General features: G+C 38.3%; 1 protein-coding gene across 14 annotated transcripts in view; it reads right to left on the bottom strand.

Annotated features, from left to right (window-relative positions):
* Tle1 (TLE family member 1, transcriptional corepressor) overlaps positions 1-18,099 on the bottom strand; it is a 90,973-nt gene that overhangs the window by 46,956 nt on the left and 25,918 nt on the right. For 8 of the 14 annotated variants that reach the window (XM_038332678.2, XM_038332683.2, XM_038332688.2 and 5 more), the window contains exons 5-6: positions 10,548-10,610; positions 8,991-9,065 (exon numbers count right to left, since the gene is read on the bottom strand). The exons of 1 other annotated variant lie outside the window; for it this stretch is intronic. In XM_038332678.2, coding sequence (XP_038188606.1) covers positions 8,991-9,065; positions 10,548-10,610 — 138 coding nt within the window. Of the gene's footprint in view, positions 1-8,960; positions 9,066-10,547; positions 10,611-18,099 lie in introns of all 14 variants that reach the window. 5 more of the 14 variants (XM_038332674.2, XM_038332676.2, XM_038332679.2 and 2 more) reach the window with 1 other exon arrangement.

The following is an 18,099-nucleotide window of genomic DNA, read 5'->3' as shown; positions in this document are numbered from 1 at the left end:
GTTTATTCTTCACTAAATGCTAAGCTCTGTGTGAGCCTTGGTGTCACACACACACACACACACACACACACACACACACACACACAGAGAGAGAGAGAGAGAGAGAGAGAGAGAGAGAGAGAGAGAGAGAGAGAGAGAGAGAGAGAGAGAGAGAATAAACAGGCTTATAAAAAGAAAATGTGCTTTATAAAGCTCACCTTCCTAACAACTTGAAAATTCAAACAATAAAGAAGGGAAGAAAAAAAGACCATCATAAAAGGGGGCACACGGAAAGCTTCCAGAGTGTTCTGACATCTAGAAAAAAGTCATGTGAAGTGTCAATCTCTGACTAAAAGAGAACAGGCTGAGTGAGAGACAAAAGCAAACCAAACCCTGAGTTAAGGATCCTGGAAACCCACAAGAAATAAAGTAGTCTCATGCACACCATGCAGCAGCCTTGCTATTAGAATCTGGCTATATTAGCCATGCTATAAAGAACCTGGCTATACTGCTAACACTTGGAACTATATTGCAGTAGTGTGTGTGGCCACTGGCATTTTTGGTCTAAATCACAAGTATAATGGAGTACATCACTACAGAGCTACCCAGAAAGGACACAAACTATGGAAAGACTCAAAACTCCACGCTACCAGTCACCAGATTCCAGAAATTTAATTCATTTTACAAACCCAGGAAAAATCATGTAACAAAATCATACTTAACCCAACTGGATTGAAAGCTCCACAGCTGGCATCTCCATGCCAAAATTATAGCAAACAGCACTGATAACAACATGTAGGTAAACAGTTGTAAGGAAGACAAGATGTGACAAGTGGTATTGCTGAACTCTATAGAACATTCTTCCTTCGTCTCTAGTTAAACACTTAGTTCTTACTTTGGGGATGTAGAGGACAGAAGAAAACAATAAATTTGTTCAGTACAAAATCAAGTGTCTGTCTGGCAGCAGTGGCATCAAGGCCACTATAGGAGCTGCCTAAACACTTCCTATTACATGAATGGCTTTTCTCTATGATAGGAAGAAGGGTGACAAACAGGAAGAAGCTACTTACTGGGGCCAAGAAATCTCCATCCACTCCAGCCACTCGTAAACAATAAAGATAAAGTAGTAATGCACTAAGAGGCCCAGAAAATGACATGGGAGAAAGTATCTATGAGCCATAGATCTGAACTTAGCTCAACAAGAAACAATTTAACAAACACGAGGAACTCTCAAAAGATAAGTCATCAAGAAAATGTAAAAAGGCTTCCCATGGTTTCATCAGTGCTCAGTCTGATGGGTATGAGAGGCACTGAGATGCCTGTCAGGATAAAGATAGCAAAAAGAAACCAGACCAGTTTTAATAAAAGGTATAAAGAAAAGTGAACCTATGTGTTGCTAGGAATCTAAACTAGCAACATTGTTATAGAAAACACTGGGCAGCTTCTAAAAAAGTAAAGTTAAAAACAGAACTTCCATGTGATGCAGAAACCCTACTCAGAGATATACCTAAGGGAAATAAAATTTTCTCAGAGACATCTGCACTTATATGCTCACTACAGTATCATTCCCAACAGCTAAGATACACAAACAACTGAATTCACCAACACGTGAATAGACAATGAAAACGTGATAAAAGTAGCAAACGCAGTGAGGTATGATGGTCCAGGTCCCTAATTCCAGCACCCAAGTTTAAGGCAGAAGGATCACAAGTTCTAGACCAGCCTGGGTTATTGAAGCAAAATCCTGTGTCAACCAAAGCAAACCCAGGAAATCCAACCATTTATAACAACAAGAGTGACTCTAGAAGGCATCACACTATGTGAAATAAATCTAATTTTAAAAAAATCAGCCAAATATAAATGACTACATATGTATTTATTTATATAAAGTATCTTGAACAAGTCAATTGATAGCCACTATGTGTTAGAAGACATGGGAAGTCAATGATAATAATACAAGGTTTTGTTCAGTGGTGATCAAAATATTTTAGAAGGAAATAGTAATGGTTGAATATATTAACTAATGATCTGTATAACAAAGGGGGTCAATTTAATGTGAACTGTATCTCAATTTAAAAAAAGCATATACCTACGTACATGTTTAGCCTCTAAATTGGGATGTTTTACTTTCTATGGAGCAGTTTCTCCCTTTTAAAAACATTTTTTTTGGTTGTTTTTTTTTTTTGGTTTTTCGAGACAGGGTTTCTCTGTAGCTTTGGAGCCTGTCCTGGAACTAGCTCTTGTAGACCAGGCTGGTCTCGAACTCACAGAGATCCGCCTGCCTCTGCCTCCCGAGTGCTGGGATTTTTAATTATGAAATGCCTTTATCAAGGAATCAACTAAAATTCATATAGTAGCACCTAGCAGGGTGCTAATTAAAAGAAACAAACATACCAGCAACTTGTCTACTAACTAAAATGCATATTAACTGTGGGAAAATCCAGACAGCAAGGCCAATTCCAGTTCTATTTGCGATACTAGGTAGTATTCTATTTAAAAACACAAACTAACAAAAATATCAGACTGACTTAACCTGGTTGAATAGTATACACAGAAAGAATGATTTTTCTATTTGGGTATGGTGATATACACATCCTTATAATGAGGGAAGCAGAAGCAAATGGATCTGAGATGAAGGCCAGCCTGAGCTATATACACAGTGAGACCGTTTTATGAGGAAAGAAGGGATGGGGGCCAGAAAAGGGTAGAACTTCCATGTAATGTTGCCTTTGCAAATTTAATACAGAGCTAGACTATTGTGATTTAAGAAGGTTTCAGTCTTTGGAACTAGAAGACATACATTTATTGTACCTTTTCGGTCTTCTCCGAGTAGCAGAACACCTACTCTTCTAGAAAGGCACTTAAGGCTGGATTAAAGACGGGCTTTCCAGGAATTAGCTGCATAGTCCTAAAGAATAAGAAGCTCATCCTCTTTAAACTTCACACACTACAATCTCATCGATAGCTGACAGCTATAGCTAAAGGAGAAGGATAATCCAACGGTTTGCTAATTTCTGAACCAAGCACCTCATGTATCAGTGATGTGCTTTTTAGGTCTGTAATTGATTATTTTAGGCATACAGACTCCTCCCTCTACAGATACACAGCTGCCCCATACACAAACATACACATAGTACACAGCTACCTAGCACACAATACTCCAAACAAAGTTGTTTATACAAAGTTGTTTTCAGGTATGGAGAGGTACAGGCTTGCCTATAAAGCAGGAATGTAAAAGTTTAACCAATAACTGAAGCCATCCTGGTCTTCATAGAAATTGTATGCATGAAACATAAGTCACACTGTATCCAAATCATTTACTAAGAAAAGTAAGTTTACTAGCTTAGTCCCAATTTCTTGAGTTTCCAGAGTTCAGATACTACCATGGTAACTGTTCAGATTTTCTTATTCAATCAACAGTGAGGCCAAAATCCAAAAGAACTAGTATATTGTGGATAGCGATCTCTCCTGTAACTCTCAAAATCACAATAGCAGAGTACTCTTCTGTTGAGTATGAAAAACAACACTGGTCTGTCCTAACTCTGTCTCCATTTGTCCTCATTTTAAAGCCAAACAGAGGCTGGAGGGTTAGCTCAGCAGTAAAATGCTTATACAGCACATTCAAGGTCTAGGTTTGCAGAAACAAACGGGTGGGAAGAGAACAGCAGTGCCTTTTCACTGCTAAATCATACCGTAAGGCCATGCATTCCACGAAACACATGAAACTCATGAAAAGGGCAAGGGGATAGATGACAACCTAGGGCAACCATACATATAAAGGCACACCCTAAAGCTTAGGCAACTACATCCAAAAATCTATCATAAACACTCAGAAACAAGACAGACAAAACTACAGTTCATGAAAGTGGAATCCATGCTGGGTGAAGGGTTTCCAGCCAAGGTCTTAGCTCCTCAAAAGGTATCAAGAAATGTGTTATCTAGCTACAGATTAGGAAACTAAAATGTTCCTATCTATAGTGTATGAACACCAGGAAATTAGGGACCAAGTGATGAGAAATAAAAATATACAACCAAGAAATTGTTTTTTTTAAATTAAGAGATAAATGGCTCTCAGCTTTTATTATTACATTATTTTCACTCAAAAATCAACTATCTTCTCTCAGTATTCAGTAAAATATACTAAAAAGCAAAGAACATACTGGATGGCAGAAACCACATGTTCCTAGTGAAGTGTGGTTACTTGATATATGAAGGAACCATAGTGATCAGGATAGACATTTCAAACATATGTATTTCATGGCACAGAAAACATGTATTAAGTGGGGGGAAAACATGCAGCTGTGTAGCTTTATAGCATATGGAGATCCACAGTAAATTTTTGTGATACACCCTGATTTAAAGAAAAATTTATTTCAAACTCTAAATTAAATTTGAGCAGGGTAAAAAGAGCTTTTAGTTAAAATTTCAAACGGAACATGGGCTCACCCTAAAGTTCTTTAAATCTATGTTTCAGGTAGCCATTAGCCACCCTACTGATAAGATATTACATCATAAACAGCTGATTCTATTTTCAGAGTAATAAAAGTCCAATTTTTATTGAAAAAAGTTTTAAGAATATTGCTGTAGGTTTTTCCTTCAAGAACAATGTCTCAAATGCACTCCCTTTCCCACAATGCAGTGTCTTCTAATAGTGTTTGTGTGTGAAACCAATCAGACCTGAGCCAGCTAAGATCTAAAGGCCTCCAACTGCTACAAAAAAGAAGCTTCTTTGATGAGGGGTCAGAGTTATTCTGATTAGTTGTTATAAGGATAAGTAAGTATTTGAATAAATTTGGGATATTATAAAGTGGCAGTAGTAGGTTCTCCTAAGGTCCATGACCTAACTAGCCACAGATGACTGGCTGGGTTTAAAGTATAAGGCATGAATTCCCTTCTATATAGTGGGTCTTACGTTCAATTAGATAGTTGTTGGTAACTGCCAAGTTATAAGTGGCAGTATTGTACCCTTGGTGTTTTCTTGCCATGCTAGAGATTGCTGTGGTTCGTAAGCTTTACAGCTGTATGAGAGCAAGCTGCATCCATGAAATCTCAACAACATGACAACCTAAAACAAGACCTGCACAATGACAACACTGGTTGACATCCCAATGGGGATAAGGAAATCTTGCCAGGTCCCACCCCTAGATGAAGAGATTAAAATCAATTAATGGTTGCTAAAAGTGATAATCCGCAAGCTCTCAATGATTATCTAATCCAAGGTGGTCAGCCCTAAATACATAGGAACAACACAAAATAGGCATGTGTACCGTGTGCGTGTGTGTGCATGAGCACATGTGAGGGAGGAAGAGAGGAAGGGAGATGGAGAATTAATTAATTAATTAAAGAGATAATATTTTTTTTTTTTTTTTGGTTTTTCGAGACAGGGTTTCCCTGTAGTTTCTAGAGCCTGTCCTGGAACTAGCTCTTGTAGACCAGGCTGGCCTCGAACTCACAGAGATCCGCCTGCCTCTGCCTCCCGAGTGCTGGGATTAAAGGCGTGCGCCACCACCGCCCGGCTGAGATAATAAATTTGAAAGAAGGTGAGGACAGATAAGTTTGAGGGAAGAAGAGCAAGATGGAACAAAGTAAATTTAGTACTAATACATGGAGAGAACTAAAAATCTTATGGACTGGGTGAGTGCCTCAGCAGAAAAGTGCTTACCGTCAGCCTAGTGACCCAGTTTGTCCCCTGAAATACATGTAACAGTGGAAGGAGAGAATCAACACACACACACACACACACACACACACACACAACACACAGAAACAAAACTAAGCTTAAAAATTAATAAGCTTTCTTGAAATTGTTATAATAGAACACATTAGCAGCAAAAGATTTTGAAAACTGTGATTCAAAAAGCAGTGCTGCCAGGCACCAGATCAGCTGCTTTAACAGGTCAACAAAAGGCATGGTGTGGAGACCATTAATCCTAGCACTCCAGAGGCAGAAGCATGTGGCTCTCTGTGAAATGACTCCCAGCATAGTCTACACAGCAATTTGCAAGTCAGCCAGAGTATGGTAAAATCATTTCTTTAAAAAAAAGAATAAAGTAACAAAATATTTCAGTAGTTAATCCAAAAATTAACTATGTGAAAACTGTTCCTTAAATATTAATATTCTAGATAAAGGTTAAAGGCAAGTAGAAAAAAACTGAAGTTTAGTATGTCTCCTAGATTGCAGAAGCATTTAGAAGCCAGGAACACAAGCTGAGCTCACCAAGAGTTTGGTGACCTTGACAAGACCAAGTTACTCAGCTAAAACAAAATATCTTTAGCCTGGCCAAGCAAACCATAAGGGTCTTGATTGTACCTTAAAGGGAAGCTGATGGTTTCAGTCCATTTGCATTTTAAAGGGTTTGCTTTCATGATCTTTCACACTTGAAATAGACGTCTAAACCTTTTCTCTTCTTAGTCTGAAAGTCAATGAAGATGAAGAGCTTGGCCCCCTCCATTGTTCTTCACCCTAACTCATCCCAGAACAATACTGACAGCTGCTATCCAACAGGCTGCATTTTCTCTGCACAGCTGCTGTATGAACAGTCTCCTAGTGCTTCCACCCCTCTGGCCAGACAAGCTGGCACACTGCATGTGCAATGAAGGAGTGCAAAGGTCCACTGAATTGTCAGCCCAATTTTATGCTACTTTGATTTTTCAGGATGTATGCAATTCTTTTTGAGCAAAAATCAAGCGTATGCCAAAGTGGGAAGTAAATGACGGGCTATTTCTGATCACTAAAAGCATTCAAAGAGCCTGTCATAAATTAATATACTGATCCCAATACTGGACACACCACAATGCATTAATTTTTGCATTGGGACCAATTCATCAACTTGGGTTATTACTGCTAAGCTATGAAAGTTAACCTGTCTTGATAATCTTAACATGTTTTCCTGAACTAGAGCCATTCATAAAATGTGCAAGGCACCCACCCTTCTAAAATAACCTATTCTTATTTTCTGATTCTATTCAAAGTGAGTATTAATTATAAGTATCTGGTGAATACATTTCCCCCTTCTGAAATGTAGATCCAAAGAAGACTCTCAGGGTTTGAGGTCTTTGAGAACTCAAAACTAGCATTTTATTATTAAAAAATAGTTCACTTGCAGAGTGCTATCCTAGTATGTGTGCAGCCCCAGGTTCAATCCCTAGTACTGTCAGAGGTAAAACAGAAAAATTACATGTAAAAAATTAGAGCCTATCAGAAAACAAATATGTCCCACAAAGTTGAACAGGGCCCTTGAGATCTGCTTTGCATATGTTTTCTTTTAATCAAAACAGGCTTTTCCATCCTCAGTCATTTGGGTTAAAAAATTCCTTGCTCTAGCTACAAGTACAATTGCTATTAGTCTCTTCTAATCAAACACAGTACGTGCAAAAATGCCAGTGAATATTTGATTTGATCTCTGAAATAAAGCAATTCATTACACAAGAAAAGGGTATAGAGGGCAGCAGACAAACGCAGGCATAATTGTGTTTTTTGTTGAATGTGATTAGAGAGCCCACTAAGTAACAGTCAAAAAAATGTGATACATAAGGGGAAGAAAGACAGAGCCAGACCTGGGAGAAGGAGGGAGAACTGTTTATGCAGAGCTAAGCTGTCAAGTGCAATAAAGCGGCTTGAATAAAATCTAAGCTGAAAATCCACTGAAGCTCCCTGGTTCATGGAGGAAAAAGCTATTAAAAGGAAATGAAGGTCACCCTCCCAGTTTATTTCACCTAATTGACTGCCAATAGCTTACCACAGGCACCCCAACTGCAGATCTGCAATTGAGAAACTGATGAAAGGAGGGTTTTCAAGCTGAGGCTCATTCTTTAATCCTCCTTGGCTCTTGTGTTTTTCCCATCTCCAGTGGGGATGTAATTTTAAACCTTGATAGATTAACTGGTTCCATTGTCTGTCACAGCACTGGACTATGGCACTCTTAATCCCTACAGCAGCATGTCTAATTATCATTACAAAGTGTCTGAGGGAACTATAAAGACCAGCAGGGCATCTTCTCACAAGCAATTAACATAAATTGATAAATGAGTGATTTTGAATCCATTCGAGGAACTCACATATGAATAAAATAAAGCCCTCCCCTCCCCAATTTCAGCCACTTCTTTCCTTTAGTCTAAAAGGGGCAGAGCACATGAGAACCACCTCAGGTCCTACCGTGGGTGGGGCCGAACTCCAACAAAGAACGAGACAGAAGGCCTGGTTCACTAGATCCCTTAATGCAGAACAAATGACTTGTGATTGACAACAGAAACCAGCTATACCAGCAAGAAGAGATGGCTAAACTCCAGAGGAGAGGTGAACCCTGAAAGGTCACAGAGCACTAGGGCAGACAATTAACACTCCTTCCCTGGCGAGGGAGCTTTTCATTGGTGTGCCACTTTAAAATTCATAAAAGGGACACAGGAAAGAAGAACCAAACAACCACAAAGGTTCCAGTGCCCTAGAAAGCAAAAGGCAAAAGGCAACTTCAGGAATAATTCAGAGTCCTATACAGTACTAGATAGAAGCAAGGAAAGTGTTTAGAAACTGATCTGCATCCTCTACCTCACTAACAGCAAGGTTGGTTTTAAGTATAACAGGATTTACAAGTTATTTGATTCCTCTTCTAGTGTTTCTCCTTGCATCTTCCTTGGGCTACTATGTCCTCTTCCCTACATATCTGCACACACATCCAAACCCCCTTTCACCCTCTCTTATTAATCCAATAAGTCATCTCTAATTTACAAAAAATTTCACATATTTGAAATATAGCCACAGTCAATTTGAGGAGGCTAGTGGAAGCCAGGGGCACTGAAAGCTGGCGGCAAATCTATAGAGGGAGCACAGGGTGCTCTACAGCCAACTCCAAAACTCTACACCCCATCAGCAGTGCCTCCCCCATGGCATCACACACTCATATTCACATATGTATACATATATATATATATATGTGTGTGTTATGCCATCAAACCATAAAGAAATGAAAGCTGATGATACACACTGTAGGAGGTAGACCTGGTAGGCCACGTACCCCGATGATGGCATTCAACTCTGCCATGGTCACCTGTTTGGCACGTTCGACAGCCTGGGCCACCTGTTGTTGATGCTTTGAAAACAAGGAGAAGAAAATGTGTTAGCAACAGCTAAGAATTTCCCTGTTCATTCTGACAGAAAGACAAGCAGGTCCTCATGCACGTGTCACTTTACAGAACACAAAGGAGGGAGAATGTGATGGTGCTACCATTTATTTCTGAAGGGTTCCAGTCACCACTGACCTAGTGGGGTAAGGACATCAGAAGGGACATCAAGAATGCTAACTAGAGGCTTTGGATAAATACTACAGAGACCAGGACAGGGAGGTCTGTCGTAGCTCACAGGAGTTTACAGTGGTGTTTGGGCACATGACGTTCGAAACAATTCAAACACCCATCTTGATACTAAAAACACAATCAGTCACTGTGGTTTCTCTGAAAAAAAAAAAAAATCTAGACGCGTCAGAAATTTTCTAAAAAGCTATGGGAATTTTCCATGTTATTTATTTTAGGTTTTTGGCGTTTTACCCTCCAAGGAGAAAGCACCATTTTCGATTTAGAGAATGAAAACTCACTTTGCCCACTCCCCAACACTACACATATTTGAAATATAGCCACAGTCAATTTGAGGAGGCTAGTGGAAGCCAGGGGCACTGAAAGCTGGCGGCAAATCTATAGAGGGAGCACAGGGTACTCTACAGTCAACTCCAAAACTCTACACCCCATCAGCAGTGCCTCCCCAATGGCATCACACACTCATATTCACATACTGAAAACACATTATTCCCCTGTACCCAGAAAGAAGATAAAACTTTCAGAGCAAAACTGAAATACAATGCTGAGTCAATCTCCAATGACTTCAATGAAGGACTCCCTCTGAATACGTTAAGTCAACTCAAACCACATGGTTTATCTGTGTTTCTGAGTCAAAACCATGTGAATACTCGTTTCAACTTTATGATGATTATCATCTAGTATCTCTATGGAATGTATATGACAAATGAACTGCCTACTTTCATGAAGATCCACCTAATGCAGTCAACTTTCAAGTCAACTCAAGAAAACACAAAAGGGTACCTGAATCCTATCAAGCAACTATTACTTAAACACACACACAGCCAGGAGTGCTGGGACAGATCTTAAATCCAAGCACTGAAGAGGGAGGGGCAAGCACGTTTCTGTGAATCTGATTTGAAGTCACCTGGTCTACCTAATGAGTTCATCATAATGAGATACAGACAGTCGCACGCACGCAAACACACACACCAAAGATTTCTTTATGCTTGATAGTCGCTGTGCAATTTTATAATAATAATGATAATAATAATAATAATAATAATAATAATAATAACAATAATAATTTGAGGTTAAGATAATGACACCCCTTCAGTAGGCTGCCCTTAGATGCCTCAGACAAAAGGACAAAGTTGACACACTTCAAATAACAGATGTTCATCACACTTGTTCCTTGTGATAAAATTCACGTCTTAAAACTGACTAATTTGCAAACAGAGAAGCAACATAATTGCACTTTAACAGCTGAACATTTTACTTACTTCCTGAGACAGAAATGGGATGACTTGTGCACAAATGGTATTCAATCTCTTGGCGATTTCAGTCTACAAAGACAAAGCCACATATATGTTTAGAACAACTCCCAATTAGTTCAGAAAGTGAAACCTGAGTCTTCAACCCTCACTCCAGAGTACAGAAAAGTGTTTCCTTAAGCCACAGTACCAATAATTACCTGGAGATAAACAATACGTAGCAGTGCTCCTTATAGACTAGGCATAAGTGAACATTTTACTGGTTACTTAAAAGATAATGAAGGAGCTAGAGAGATGAGTCAGGTTAAAAGCACTGGTTGCTCTCCCAGAGGACCCAGGTCCACTCCCAGCACCTACATGGTAGTCCACAGCTAGTTGTAATTTCAGCTCCAGGCCCTCTTCTAGCCTCTGTGGTTACTAGGCACACACATGGTGAACAGACATACACGCTGGCAAAATACCACATACATAATTTTTTAATTAAAAGTTAAATAAAAAATAGAGTATATATGACTTGAGAGAAATCTACATAGTTTAGGTTATATGGTCAATTCAATCTGGAGTTGGTAAGCCCCTAAGACTTTCTCATTGAGGGTATACTGTGGGACATTTTTACAGTTACAGCAAGTTTAGTCAAAGTAGGAAAAAAAAAACATGATGTCAAAGTGATCTGGCTTTCAAAGATGCAAAGCATGAAAGCAGAAGGGGTACCGACACCTTCTCTATTGTTTTCATTCGCTATACACTGCTGGTGCAAATGCAAACTGCTGCAGTCACTACACAAGTATGTAGATACCTTAAAAAACTGAAAATACAACTACCGCAGGATCCAGCTATATCACTCTTCGATAAGTCAATGCACCACATGTAATCTCACTATTCACAATTGTCAGGAAGTGGAGCCAGCCTATATATCCATCAACACATGACCAGATAAAGGAAATGTAGTTCATATACACAACAGAATTTTGTGCAAGCGTAAGGATAAATCACAACATCTGCAGAAAAGTGCATGTGTATGTGTGTTCATGTGTGTAGCATATGTGTCTGTGCGTATGTGTTTGAGAAAGAGAGATAGCGGGAGGGAGAGAGAAAAGAAGGAATGAGGGATGAGGGAGGGAAAGTACAAAGGGAATCATGATCAAGAAGGAAGAGACTTTGCAGGGGGTAGAGAGGTTAACAGAATATGTGACATTAAAGCAGAACTAGGAGGTTGTTTGAAGGGGGAAAAAAGACCAGCAAGAGGGTGCAGGGCAGGGATAATACATGAGGGCAGCCAAGAAGGATGAATCTACAAAATATGACACGTAAGTATGAAAATGTCATACTACAGCCTACTACTCTGCAAACTTAAATTCCCCACTCATAAAAGGACTTTAATAAAATCCTACATTCCTTCATGAAAAAAGGTCCTAGAAAAAAAGGAAATACCCTGGACATATCTCAACATAACAAAGGCAATTTATAGCAAGCCCACAGCCAACATCACTTTAAACACAGAGAAACTCAAAGCATTCCTACTAAAATCAGGAACCAGACAATGAAGTCAATACAGTATGCAAAGTCTTAGCTACAGCAGTAAGACAACTGGAAGAGATCAAGGGAAAAAAGTCATCCTTATTTGTAGAGAAGAGAATTTTATACATAAAAGACCCTAATGAAACCATCAGGAAATTGCTACAGCTATAAAAAAAAAAAAAAAAAGCAAAGTAACGGGATAAAAAATTAACACATACAAACCAGTAACCTTCTTATATACAAATGACATACATACTAATAAAAAGTCAGAGAAACAGCACTTTTCACAGTAGTCTCAAAAGATAGCTTGCAATACCTCTAATCAGGTAAGTGAAAGATTTGTATAATAAAAACTTTAAGAAACTGAAGAAAGAAATTGAAGTAGACACTTAAGGAGCAGTAGGATTAACGCTGCTTTTCTATAGGTTCAATGCAATCCTCACCAAAATTCTTCACAGAAAGTAAAAACTAATCTTAAACTTAATATGGTAACACACAAACATACAGAAAACTAAGATAGCTAAAAAAAAGAAAAGAAAAGAATGTAGAATAACAAAACTGCTGGAGGTATCATTATCTGAGATTTAAACTATACTATAGAAAAATAACAATAGTAAGGGAAAGCGATACATTGATCAATGGACTAGAAGTAAAGATCTGGACATAACTCCAAAGAAATCAAAAATACACCCTGGAAGTAACAACAGTTAACAAATGGTTCTGATAAAATGGAATGGAAGAATGAAAACAGAGCCAATACCCTTTAAGATACCGGCCCACTTTGGGCATTGTTTCATGTACTATAAATGAGAAGAAAAAGCCTGCATGGCCTTTTGGCTGCTGGATTCAGTTCCTGTTCCCCTTGCAGGCAGAATACTGAAGATGACTACTCTTTCTATGAGTTTAACCCCCAGATAAATAAACCTTTGTTATACTCCATTTCAAGCTACTGTGGAACTCTTTTGTATATGGCCAGAGTCTACACCATTACCAGGTCCTGCCCAGACCCCTGTCTGCGGCCTTCTCCCCCGCCCTCCACGCACCTGTCTAATGTGCAGCTACACACTGTTTTGCTGGCCTGACTCAAGGCAACTTGGCAATTTCCCACCTTCCACACCACTGCATGGTTTGGTCCTGCCTACTAAGCTGCTGACTTACTGCTGCCCTTGGCTATTTGCTGAAACTCCTCAACAGCTTCTCTGGCTTCTGCTCCAGCTTGCATTCACAGTTCAGATCCACGGATGTCTAGTAACCTCACAGTTTGCGACTGCCTGGAAGCTCTGGGTTCCTTGATAGTCTGCCCAACTCAAACCTTCTCCATATATGGATGTGCTGCTCTTAAGTAATTAACTAAATTTGTTAGTAATTGAGTCTCAGGTAGTTCAGGCACTGATCTAGGACCTGCCTTACTACCGCAAATGCGACACCTCCTGGCCAATTGAGGCTATTACACCTATAACAATTTTCTGAAAATTGTAACGGAGGTAAGATAATTTAATTTAAAAAGTAAATAAATTTGAAAACTGTAAACCAACCCCAAGATAACTGCAGACAATATCACCATCCAGGAATTTAGCAACTTTTTTTGTTTCTACAATGAACAGAATTCTGCAAGATCTGTGTGCTACGTTGTACATATATTTTTGTAATCATGGCGGCTACTTACTTTGTTCTTCATATTATATCTTTAAGGAAATGGCTTGATAACAGAGTCAAGAATGAGAACCTTTTAGGAAGGATATAGTCTTTAGCTGAAAGGATTCATACTATTGAAAATGGTAACCTTAATTTGACAGGCAAAATTCAATCCATGTCAATGGGTTATGAATCCTTACAAAAGGGAACAGAGAGATTATCTGAAAGACTTCATACTGTTGAAGTTGACAATCAAAACCTGTTAAAAAGTTATGATAAGCTAACAGAACATCCCTTCAGGAAGGTAATCTGCATGCTATCCAAATAATAACTAAGAATGAGAAGATACCGTTAATGGAAAATATTAAAATCTTGGAATCACATTTGCAAGATGAGAACCAAAAATTAATTTGATGAAATTATTAAGACAGGTCAAGAGATTCAGGCTTTACAAAAGACAGTGATAAAAAGATCTGAATCAACCGAGGAACTTATCAGAATTGATAAGCAAGGAGAAGAGGTACAGGTAAAGGATTAAGCATCGCCAATACTTCTCAGAGTATCCTGTTATTACCTCTGAAAAGCCAGCAAATATTCAATACTGAAATGGATACAAAGAATGTAAATGGAAACCTACAGGTATTAAAAATCTAAAAGAAATTAAGCAAGCAGTAGTATCTTATGGCATACATTCACCATTTGTTAGGGAGATGGTAAGACATGGGCTTCAAGCAATAAGGTTACTCCACTATTGGCTTCAATTAGTCACAGCAGTGCTAAAAGATGGGCAACAGTTACAGTGAAAGTGCTATTGAAGAGAGGAGACTAAAGACCTAGAACAGCAAGGTAGAGTCAAAGGATTTGAGGCTTGCCAAGATCAAATTCTTGGTGAGGGCCCTTATGTTGATCCACAGTAAATGAAACTTTAGGTGATTGCCCAGGTAGCTGGTTGTCTATGCCATTTTTTGTACCTTTCAGAAGTTGCTTGATTGTACTTCCTGTATACTCAAGTAATATTATTTCCTTCTCAGGTCTTTGATAGGGTTGAAGACTAGAAAGTCATAGTTACTTTCCTCTCACAAACCATTTGTAATATAAGACTCAGAATCCTGGAATAGGATAACTATTAAAACATTCAGTATATGTTTTTTGCTTGATGTTGTTCATGCTGGTTATAATTCTAATTTTTATGTATGTTTTTGCCTCTTCTTTTCCCTGGAAAATATCTGATATTTGTTCTTATTGTATATACCTTTGTATTAGGCTTAGAACTCTCTTATTTAGACAAAAGGAGAGATGCTGTGGGAACTCCGTCAGCCAATAGTCTTTAAGATACTGGCCCACTTTGGGTGTGGTCTCATGTACTATAAATGAAAACAAAAAGCATGTGCAGGCCTCTTGGCTGCTGGATTCAGTTCCCATTTCCAGCGCACACAGAGGACTGCAGATTGCTACTTTTTTCTGTGAGTTTATTCTCAAATAAACCTTTGTTATACTCCATTTTGGGCTACTGTGGGACTCTTGTATGCCAACAAATAACAAAACCTCTAGAGGTATCGTTATCCCAAACTTAAAATTATACTGTAGAAAAATAACAACAGTAAGGAAAAGTTATACATTGATCAATGGAATAGAACTGAAGATCTGGACATAACTCCAAAGAAACCAAAAATATACCCTGGAAGTAACAATGGTTAACAAACAATTGTGATCGAATTGGATAGCTGTATATGAAAGAATGAAAACAGAACTAAGTGAACTATGTGTATAAAACTATAAAACTCAAACTCCAAGTGGATCAATAAAACCAGACACCTTCAATCTGATAGAAGAGAAGGTAGGAAACAGGCTTGAAATTACTGACACAGGAAAAGACTTTCTGAGTAAGACATTAAAGCTAACAATTAATAAATGGGACTTCAGGAATTTGAAGTTTTCATATAGCAAAGAATACCATCAACTAAACAAAGAGGTAAGTAGTTTCAAGAGTAAAATACTTTATGAATTAGACATATGGCAGATGTTTCATATCTAGAATATACAAAGAACTCAACAAACTGAATTTAAAGATGGTGCAGAGAACTAAACAGAGTTCTCAAAAGAAGAAACACAAAAGGCTAAGATAAAACATTCAACTACCTTAGCCATCAGGGAAATGCAAATTAAAACTATTCTAGATTTCATCACACCCCATCCCAAATGGCCAAGATTAACAAAACAAATGCGAGCAAATAGTGGTGATGATTTGTGGAAAGGGGAATACTTATTGCTGGGAGTGGACCATATACAGTCACTATAGAGATCAGTGTGAAGGTTCCTAGGAAGCTGAGAATAGACCTACCAAGATCCACCTATACCACTTTTAGGTATATATTTTTAGGCATATATCCAAAGGAACTACATCTTACTCAGAGATACTTGCTTATCCATGTTCATTGCTGCTATATTCAAATCAGTCAGAAACTGGAAACAGCTTCAATGCCCATCAAATGATACACAATGGAACAATGAAATGTATAGGTAAATGGATAGAGACAGAAACCATCATCGTGTGTATGAATGATAGCTTTTAAGCTTTAGATGTGTATTTCATTCAGAATACACGGATGTTAGCTAGAAAAGAATCAGGGAGGAACAGGGAAGAGAATCTTCAAAGGGAGAGACAATAGAATACAAGTCATAAAGAAATAAAGGGGAAACTAAGATTAAATGGCAGGAGAAGGGAAAACAGAGTAGAAGATGGAATACAAGGGCAATAAGTAACACTAAAGACCTATTAAAAAGTCATATGGAAACATATATATATATATATATATATATATGTATGTATGCAACCCAAGCCCAACACTGTTAATAAGGCTAAGTACCTCATTACTGCACTAAACAAACATAGCAATAACATGACTCCTACTGACATCTGCTATACCTAAATAGAAAAGCATCAGAAATTTTTTCTTACCCAGTGGAGGTGGCACATGCCTTTAATCCTAGACCTGGGAGACAGGCGGATCTCTGTGAGTTCAAGTTCAGTTTGGTCTACAAGAGCTAGTTCCAGGAGAGACTCCAAAGCTACAGAGAAACCCTGTCTAGAAAAACCAAGAAAGCCTTTTCTTGCAGTTGATATGAATTAACACAGGGATCCACAACAGAAGACTGTGCAAAAAGTGAGAGACCTTGAAGCACTCTGCACAAAATAGGATGTCTTTGTAGTAATACTTCATTTTTATTTTAATAAATAAAGTTTGCCTAAAGATCAGAGAGTAAAGCAGCTGCCCAAGTCAGCCTTACAGATCAGGCAGTGGTGACACACACCTTTAATCCCTTATTTATTTAATCATCATTAAATAAACCCAATAAGCATTAAATAAATAGATAAGCAAGAAAGCACATAAATCCTGAAAGAACAAAGAAAAAGAAGAGAGAAAAAAATGAGAGGAGGAAGGCAGATGAAGAATGAGGGAGGGGATAAGGTTCCATAAAGAAGCCCAACAACAGCCTTTATTATTTAATCAGTGTTCCTCTGTGAATACCAGACATGAATGTGGTATAAATACATACATGTCAGCAAAACAATCAGACACATAAATTCCTAAAATAAACCTTTTGGTTGATTTTCTGTTTTGTTTTGAGTGATATGTTTGGCTGAGTCAAGGTACTTACTTACCTGACATGCAGAAGTACCTGAGTAGGAGCCCCAAAGGGGTAAGATGTGGAAGGTAAAAAGTATCACAACTCACTCTGAACATGTAACACATGCACACAGTATTACATAGGTAGGGAAACATGACAGAAAGCTAAAATAACACTAAACATGTCATCCAGAAACAGTAACAGGTATGTTAGGTGTCCTTGGGCCACCATCATTGCAAGCTCTCTCTCAAGTCACCTAAAGCCCAAAGTAGGGAACATATTTTATTACTAACAGCTCTCATGCCACACAACCACTTTCTATAATTTGTTTTCCACCAAGAAAGAACTGCCTAGTCAATGAACAGTACTGAGTATGTCAGCATATTCCACTTTGTGAGCTGACATCTAAGCAATGACACCAGAAGACATTGATGTTTTACCCAGTTTTCCAGAATTCCAATCTCTTTTCCAATATGCTCAATATGGATCTCTAAAGGCAATCCATGAAATCACTCTGAGCTTCTGGGTCAGACTGTGCATGCATGTTCGACTGTGAACCTTGCCGCCCAGGAGAAAAGCTCTATGAATGAAAGTGCCTGCTCTCCTGCCCATGTCAATAAAGGATTTTCTGGACATCTTTGAATTCTTATCCATTAAATAGACTTTTCTTTCTGAAGTCTAACATGTTTCCATGGATATTTATTGATCTACTATTTTTCTCCTTTTTCCTTTTTCTGTTGATGTTTATATCCTGTCTGTGTAGATATTCATATAAAAT

The sequence above is a fragment of the Arvicola amphibius genome, chromosome 6 (assembly GCF_903992535.2).
Source record: "Arvicola amphibius chromosome 6, mArvAmp1.2, whole genome shotgun sequence".
Lineage (NCBI taxonomy): Eukaryota > Metazoa > Chordata > Mammalia > Rodentia > Cricetidae > Arvicola > Arvicola amphibius.
Note: the sequence above shows the minus strand (reverse complement) of the source record. Positions and strands in the feature narration are given on the sequence as shown.